General features: G+C 40.7%; 1 protein-coding gene across 1 annotated transcript in view; it reads left to right on the top strand.

Annotated features, from left to right (window-relative positions):
• The first annotated feature begins 353 nt into the window (after window positions 1-353).
• LOC132328995 (cytosolic phospholipase A2 epsilon-like) overlaps window positions 354-8,611 on the top strand; it is a 33,263-nt gene continuing 25,005 nt past the window's right edge. The window contains exons 1-3 of the mRNA XM_059849524.1: window positions 354-489; window positions 909-944; window positions 6,977-7,049. Of these exons, the coding sequence (XP_059705507.1) occupies window positions 463-489; window positions 909-944; window positions 6,977-7,049 (136 nt within the window). The 5' untranslated portion in view covers window positions 354-462. The remainder of the gene's footprint in view (window positions 490-908; window positions 945-6,976; window positions 7,050-8,611) is intronic.

The following is an 8,611-nucleotide window of genomic DNA, read 5'->3' as shown; positions in this document are numbered from 1 at the left end:
TATTTGAGTTTATGGTTTGGAAAGAAGCTGCTGACATCTCTACTACCCTGCAGCATGATGGTGGCAGTGTAGAGATACTCCGAGAGCTGTGATTTAATTAGTCAGAAGCACTTTGCTTTGGGGTTAGAGCTGATGCATAAATGCAAAACTTTTCATTACCAGTAGCCAGTACCATCTGGAGAGAGCAATACCTGGGCAGAAAGGGGCTTCAGCTTCCTCCCTGAACATCACAGTGGGTAGAGAAGGAATTGCTCCTCATTCTGCTGACTCAGTTGAGGTGCTCTAATAGGCTGCAGGAAGCAGTGAGGTGACTGCCTAATGACTGGAAATAATCAGGGGGTGGGGCAGGAGAGCCTCGTCATAAAATCCCTATTCCTCCACCCCTAACCTGCATGAGGAGTTCCTGCCAGCCATACGACTCAGTAACCTTTAACACTGGACTTAGATGCAACTGGGGCTGCAATGGGATCAAATTTAAGTACAAGTGAGGTAAGCAAAACAAGGTGATAGCAAGTGTAAAGTGGGTAAAATTGTCTGGTGTTCCAGTGAAGTTGATCACGGAGGAGAATGAGTGGCAATCAAGGGAGATCGAGTTTGCTGTTCCTCAGATCTTGTTGCAAGGATGGCTTTCCTAGTCTAGGCTTTGCAGAACCTCATGGCACATTTGCATTTTCATGCTGCATTTTAGGGCTAACAACAGTGCTTCTAGTGCTTCCCTATAAACAAAAAAGGAAATAAGAAGCTGGAAGAGAGTTGTGATGGTGGTCGGTAAAGCACCTAATGATGCAGTTTAAAAGCATAGCTCAAAATGTGTCTTTGAATGTGAGATGTTTTGATATGTCAGCCTAAAGTAAGCATTTAACATGTAGTTTAGTTTTCTTAACTTTGCCTTGTGTTGTTTTTCCTAGACTTTTACGAGCACCTCAGCACCAGCGGTGAGAACGGTAGGTAGCAATTAGCTGGCCCTTCATTAAATGCTGTCCAGTGCTGAATGCAGATCACCAGAAAAAATTTTAGGAATTCAATGGCTCGGGGGAAAGCTGTGTTGCAAAGTTTACTGAGCACTGAAAAGCTGAGCTGCAACTTCAGCTCTGTAGATGGAGTATTGCCATGGCTTTCCATAAGCTCTAAATAGTCTGGCTGCTGTTGGTGTCTGATGCTTATGTGTTGCACTTTATCTGGGCTGGCTTGTACTTCAACTATATCAGATTTTTAATTACTCCCTTCTTTTGTGTTTTGATTTCTTTGGATGAAATACGCCAGTTTTCTTATCGTTTATTCCTTTATAAGGAGAGCTTTTATGTGGGTCTTCCAGTTGTTCCTAGTGTTCTGGTATTCCTTGTAGCCTTTCTTTGCAGTGTAATGGTCTGTCCTAGAGCTTGCAGTTCTCTGTGCAGTACAGCACTCACAGGTAAAATGCTGGAATAAATGTGGTGAGTTCAGTCTTCTGACAGGCTTGATCTTATCAGCCTAGTAGGAGTGGGAGTAGTGCCCAAACTTCTCTGAAGGCTAAAAAAGAGCAAAAGGTGTTTTGTAAAGGCTGAGTTGAGGATGAATTCTTTGCACAGGCAAATTAAAAATTGCTGGGCAATTAGCAGACATCTATGTGAAGAGGTATTAGCATAAAGGAAAATGTATCAGATAAGCTCCTATGAGCCAGTGAATGGGAACAAAGGCAATGGCAGCAGGATGAGGCTGTCCTCTGGCACTTGCAGTGGGTTTGGGGCTGCCAGTATCAGTTGAAACTCTCTGGGGATCTGTCTGCAAGATGGGCTTTTGCCCCTCCTTCAGTGATGTGGGGTCTTCCCAGCTTTGCATCCACATAGGGAAACCAGAGTGATCTAGACAATCTTTTAAATGGTGGTAAATTCTTGTGGAGATTTGCTGTTATTGATAGTATCTGATGCCTGGTTGTGCCTGAGAGTCACTTATTTTCTCTGTTCAAAATGAAATGCTGTGGTAAAGACTTTGCAGAATTTCTTCAGAAACTGTCTTCTAAAATGATGTTTAGGTGTCTGTATATAGTCTTGCAGCCCTAAGAGGTGTGCTAGAATAATAAAAATTCGTATTTTGGTTCTAGCCTGTGTTTTGAAGATCAATCTGGCTTTTTTATCTGTAGTGCTTTTTACATTGTTAGTAGGTCCCAAGGTGCGAGACCTGTACAATTGCATGGCTTTAGATTGTTACTTTTATCTTCAAGGTATTCAGGGTGGCAGAACTGACATGAATACCGTACCTACAATTTAGAGCAGGACCCAGAACCCCTTCTTTCTGCCCTGAATCTCCAAGGTTCACAGAGGTAAAATTCAGGAAGCACTTGAACTTTATTCCTTTTTTTTTTTTTATCATGTAAGTTGGTATTTATGATAAGTACATAAGCCTAGTATACCTGAGTTGCTTTTTGTTACTTAGTGGCTCAGTCAAGGAAATGAGTTTTCATTGTCAGAGTGAGTTTCAGGGCAACTGGTAGGATGTGTGGGTTTTCAATTTGAGCAGCTATATACATTAGAAAGAATATGTAAAATAGCTGGTGAGAAGAATTTGTTAGTGCCCTCATGCTGACAGTCAAAAGAGTAACACTTTTTAGATCACTTAAATTACTGATAAAGACTGGTGTGGTCTTGAGGAAACAAAACACGTTGAACTGTGGGAATCCTGGTTTCTCAGATTTGGATCCATTCTAACACATGTACAGCTGTGGAGCTGCAAACAGGAAGAGAAAAAAAAAAAAAAAAAGAAAATTGCAGTCTGAAGCCACAGAAGTTTTGCATAGCTCTTGGAAAGAAGCAGCCATTGACTCAGTGCTGGTCCATTTGCTTTTATCCTGAAACAAACTTGGGGACTTCTACTGACTTGATAAGACCCAGCTACAGGGTATTTTAAAATGGGTGAAATACATACAAAATAGCAGTACAAGGAAAAGTGTTTCTTATGCGTTTGACTTTGCCTGAGGTGAAATCCTGCCTGCCTAGGAGGCTCCAAAATGTTTTGAAATTAAAAGGCACCACATACCTGACCCAGGTCAGAAGCAGGGCAGTGATCTGTATTTTAAAGCCTTGCTGCTCTTTTTGACAGGGTGAGTGATTTCTTTGTTGCTTTTCATAGCTTTTTAAGTAGTGATGAGATTTATATTCCTCTTTGATGAGAAAGTTAAAGGAAGAGTGCTTTCCCCCAAATACACATGCGCTTTGATAACTGCCTTATCTCTTAACTTAGGAATATTGTATGAGCTTCACCTTTTTTTTTCCACTTGTCTTAAGAAAAAAATTCTATGAAAGACTTTTAAGCTTGGGACTTTACTAAAATAGAGCAATTTTAGAGACCAGTTATATAATTCATTCATATGGATGAGCACTCATGTATGTGAACACTCCTATTGACTTCCCTTGGACTGGATATGTGAGGATTGCACAAGCGTGCCACAGGACTTAATTGAATTTTTATCTGACGTAGGACAGTGTGACCAAGTCTTGCATTTGCAGCCTCATATATTTAAGTCATTTCAAAAGTGATCATTAAGATGCCTGGCTTGTGTTTCCGGTTTATGAGGTAAGATTCATGTCTCAGATGAAATAAATATAGAAGCCGAAAGTTGAAGTGTGTGTAATGACTGACTGTAATAACTGGCCTCAGAGCTTACCCAGTCTGTGATATGGTCATCATCACATAAAAGACTAGGATGTGGAAATCTTTGCCAATTGCTAGGAGATTATCCAGTTTAGGACAAGTTTTTCTGTGTGACTTGGAGTAAGTGGTTGATAGCTAGATTTGGTAATGCATTCAGGCACCTAAAATTTAGGAGTTGTAAGGTTGGACTTCTAGGACTCTGGTATAGGATGGCACTCCACAACCCAAAGCTGAGCACTGAGACTCATTTCCATAAGTTTGGAGAGCAAGATACATCAGAATGGAATTGTAATAGCTGTGCAGAAAATTGCATAAATGGCCAGGTAAGATGGGCAGCTGGGAACAACTTTCACAGTTCCTATCTCCACGTGGCTTGTGGCTGCAGGGAGATATCACTATCCACTTGAGATTCACAAAGTAAAGGTCTTGGTGCTTGTTTTCCAATAGCTGAGCCAAGGTTGTTCTTTTAAAATGGTGTTAGGCCCAGGAATTAATAGAATTTCCATGGAATGGGGAACTTCTGCCCAAGTCAATTTTTCTGTAATTAAGGAATGCAAGTCGTCTTCTTTCTGCATAAAAGAGATGTTCCACATCTTCTGAAATAATATTTCTGAGGTCAAAAACACTTACAATTTATTGGATAGGGAAAGCAGGGACAAAACATAAATGTAAAAATCAAGTCATAAATGTAAAAATCAAGTAGGTGTCAGGGATAGACAAGCCTTGGCTGCTGGTCCCTGTGTCTAGGAGGGCTCCTCGCTTTTACCCACTACTATTTTATTCATATAGAAAATTAGTTGTAGCACTTCAGCTCTATAGTCTGGGCCTGATATCTTTTGGTTGCTTTGGATTGGAGACTGTAATCCTTTTTTGTTTGTTTGCTTGTTTTTTTCCCCCAAAGAACTTTCTTCTTTCAAGTCTATCCAAGTTATCCTTTGTGGACATGTTTGGAACAAGGAAGCAGATAGAGATGTGAAACAGACTTTGTGACAACTGAAATGTCCCACTCCTGACAATCCCAGGGCTTGCAAACTTGTGCTCTGTAAAAATGCCCTGTGTGAGAGACTGGACAGGTCAGATAACAAATGTGCCCATATCAGAGACTGACCCTCTCTGACCCTCCTGCTGCTCTGTCACTGCCCCTCAGCTCTGCATCTTCAGGCCCCTTTGTCAACTCAAAGGGAAGTGCAAGATGATATTCCAGGGATTACTCAGGTTATTTCTTGGAGACAGTTTGTGTTCTCTGCTAACTTTACAGAAGTGCTGAGGTTTTCATTGATGAGGACTAGGACCTCCTTCATTACATTGGCTTATTGTCCAATGTCATGTTATGGTCCCAGTTGCTTGACACCCTGGCAAAGCATTGTGAAGCCCTTCAGGATAAGGCCTGTGATACTGCCGAAAAGACATAATTTGGCAAAATGTATACCCTGAATGAAGGAAATAATAGCAAGGTATGTTTTATTCGTTAACATCAGTGTAAAATTTATGCTTTTGCTGCTTTATTATTAATACGGGCACTTCTGATGCCTGCATTAAGCAATAAAGCCCAGGTGTTTGTGTTAGGACACTGCTTTCATAGATATATTGTAACCTCACAGCTTTGTGGGGTTATAATATATCTATGAAAATAAGAGAGAGGGCGTATGGGTGGAGGTAGAATCACAGAATATTCTGAGTATGAAGGGACCCACAAGGACCATGGAGTCCTGGCCCTGCACAGCACCATCCCCAAGAATCACACCATGTGCCTGAGAGCATTGTCCAGACTTTTCTTGAACTCTGTCAGGCCGGTGCTGTGACCCCTTCCCTGGGGAGCCTGTTCCAGTGCCCACTCACCCTCCGGGTGAAGAACCCTTTCCTAATATGCAACCTAAACCTCCCCTGACCCAATTCATTCCATTCCCTTCCCATGGGTTCTGTCACTGGTTACCACAGAGGAGAGAGCAGTGCTTGCCCCTCCTTTTCCCCTCGTGAGGAAGTTGCAGACTGCAGTGAGGTCTCCCCTCGGTCTACTCCAGGCTGAACAGACCAAGTGATCTCAGCCACCCTCATATGGCTTCCCCTCAAGATCCTTCTTTGTTGCCCTCCTTTGGACACTCTCTAATTCTTGTATTGTGGCCAAATATGCCACAATATGTGCATAAAACACAAACTGTCCCCAGCACTCGAGGTGAGGTCACCCCAGTGCAGAGCAGGACAATGCCCTCCCCTGTCTGGCTGGCCATGCTGTGCCTGATGCCCCCCAGGACACGCTTGGCCTTCCTGGCTGCCAGGGCACTGCAGATTCATATCCAGATTGCCACAGCCCAGGACCCCCAGGTCCCTTTCCTGTGACACTGATTTCCAGCATCTTGCTCCCCAGGGTGTATTAGTACCTTGTTCTCACCATCTGGTAGAGATAGAAAGATTTTATAAATTTTTGGGCACATTGAAACCAGTTTCTGTTCTAAAACAGAATCAGTAAGTGGAAAGCTAAATATCAATTTGAGCAAGTGTTGAGAAAAATGGTATCTGTACATAAATTTTGGTTTTAGAATGAAAGATGGCATATATGAAAGAGGAGATGTTAGTATGTGAGGTAGAGTAAGAAGTTAAGCAGGTATCTCACAGCTGAAATGGGGAAAGGGCTAATTTATAGCCAAAGGAGTATGAAGATTCATTAGTATGAGCCATGGAGGTTATGAATTATTATAGACTTAATATCTCTGAGCTCAAGATTTCTGATATCTAGTGAGGTTGTGAGTTAATTCCCAAGATCAACTCTGGGATGATTTTTCTAGCTTTCTGCTGGGGGTCAGAGCTGATGATCAGAGGTTCACCAGAGTCTTCAAGAGAAGTATCTTATCACTGTCAGCTGCATTTCTATTTTTCGCTATGTGCAGAAGTTTGTGCTGGTGTGGGGACTTGTGCTGGTGCATGGTAGACAGTCCTACTTTCAGAGCTCCTGTGACAGCATTTGGTGTCCCAGAGACACCCTGTTCCACTGCAGGCAGTGGTGTGTGAGAGGTGAGGACACCCACGAGTGTGCTCTAGGGGTGTTTATTGGGATAATAAGGGGGCAATGATGGGAAGACGTGATCTTTATCAAATCAAACTCTTGGCACCTATCATTAACTTGAGTGATTTTGAAACATATTACTTCTATTTCAGGCCTGAAGAGAGTTATGTGCCAAAAATCTGTACAGATTTTTGACTGCTCTACTTGGTTTGATGAATTGTTTTGTCTCAACCTTGAAAACTGTTCTTCTGTTTACGTCCTCACAATTTCACGGTTACAGTAGTCTGTACAGGCTAGAATAATAATGTCTTTTTTTTTCCTTTTTTCCTTTTCTAAATTTTTGTGCAGGCGCCAGTATCTCCCTTCAACTTGCTCACTGTAAAAATACTAAGAGTGAGGAATGCCCGGAAGGCAGACTTGCGTGAGTACTTCTACTATTGTTGGATGGTTTTTATAACTTTTAAAAGAAAATATTTGTTATTCTATTGTTCTATTGTTTAAAGAAAATATTTGTACACTGCTATTGTTCTCAAGTTGTGTAGGAATAAAAGCATGTATTCCTGTAAGTTTGAAAGAATAATTTATAATACTGAAGCACTGCGTTCTCCTTAGAAATTTAAAGGGACTGACTCAAGCAAGGTGATGCATTTTATGTCTTTTTTTCATATTTTACTGTTTGAGATATATTTCCTACACTTCTGACATCAGACTTATATGCTGATCTGAGATCTGCTCTGGAAACCATGAAAATTCTTGTATTTTAAAGTAAGAAGCCTGACTATTTCCTACAGAATTTCTGGATGGAAGAAAGGAGAGAACTGGCAATGCAGATGTAAAATCAGCAGTAGCAAGAAAGCCTATGAAAAGAAAATATTTACAAGCAAAAGCATTCTATTACTTCTGCAGAATTTGTACATATCCAGGAAATGATGGATATAAAATCCAGTGTGTCTTGGAATTTATTTAACCTACAGAATGGAGCTGTTTAAAAGTCAGAAAAAAAAATTAACAGAGCAGTACTCTGAGCACTTGACAGGTTTTTAAGTGAGGGGAAGTGAAAAAAAGGATATCTAGAATTGAGACTTCAAAAGAAAAAGGTGAAATAAATACAAAGGGAATTAGAAAATTCAAGTCTAACGACCACATGAATAAACCTGAAGGATATAAAAAAAAAGTCCACACTATGTTTCCTAAAATCTTACTGAACATGGCCAAAATCAATTTTCTTTTGGTATGCTCAGAATTTCATGCAGCACATCATAGTTTGTAAGAAAATTTTAGTTAATGTAACCTATATTTTGATATAGATTTTAACTTGTGTGATGGGTCAAAAGTAGAGGAAAAAACATACCAGAGGTTGGATTTGGTGGTTTCTGGCAGGAGGGATATGGTTAGATCACATGGAAGTTGTGCTTAACAACAGTATTTTTGAATGACTGATCACTATCAGGGAAGAAATCTCTGCTGCCCTTATATGTGGTATTCTGGGTTACTTGAGCACCTTCCACAATGTAATACTACTGCATTACATCAAATGTATTACTGCTTATTTCTCTTTTTTCTTTGGTTCATTAGACAAAGAGGAAACACTTTATAAGGTGTAAAGTTAGGGGTTTCTTCAAGTTCTGTTTTTATGTATAGAAGCACACACTCCATGAGCTTATAATTTTATGCACAACTTTTGATTTACCAAAATCCAAATTTTAAAATGCCCAAATGGTGTTTTGCACCAACCAAATGTGTGATCTGCCTAGGCCACCACTGCAATTGCCTCTACAAACCCACATGAAAAACTGAGTGTGCATTTCTGTATTCCTGTATGTCTGCACTGCCTGCTCGTGTTTTATTTCATTGTGGCTGTCCTTCCCAGAGCAATTTGCTCACTCCTTATCACTGTGAATCATCAGGGTCTATTTTGGCTAAACCTGTTGGTATGTCTGCCACACCATATGGCTTTCTTGTTTGGCACTCTGGTCTCAAGAG

Source organism: Haemorhous mexicanus, chromosome 6 (genome assembly GCF_027477595.1).
Source record: "Haemorhous mexicanus isolate bHaeMex1 chromosome 6, bHaeMex1.pri, whole genome shotgun sequence".
Taxonomy (NCBI): domain Eukaryota; kingdom Metazoa; phylum Chordata; class Aves; order Passeriformes; family Fringillidae; genus Haemorhous; species Haemorhous mexicanus.
This window is presented reverse-complemented; position numbering and strand designations above follow the sequence as displayed.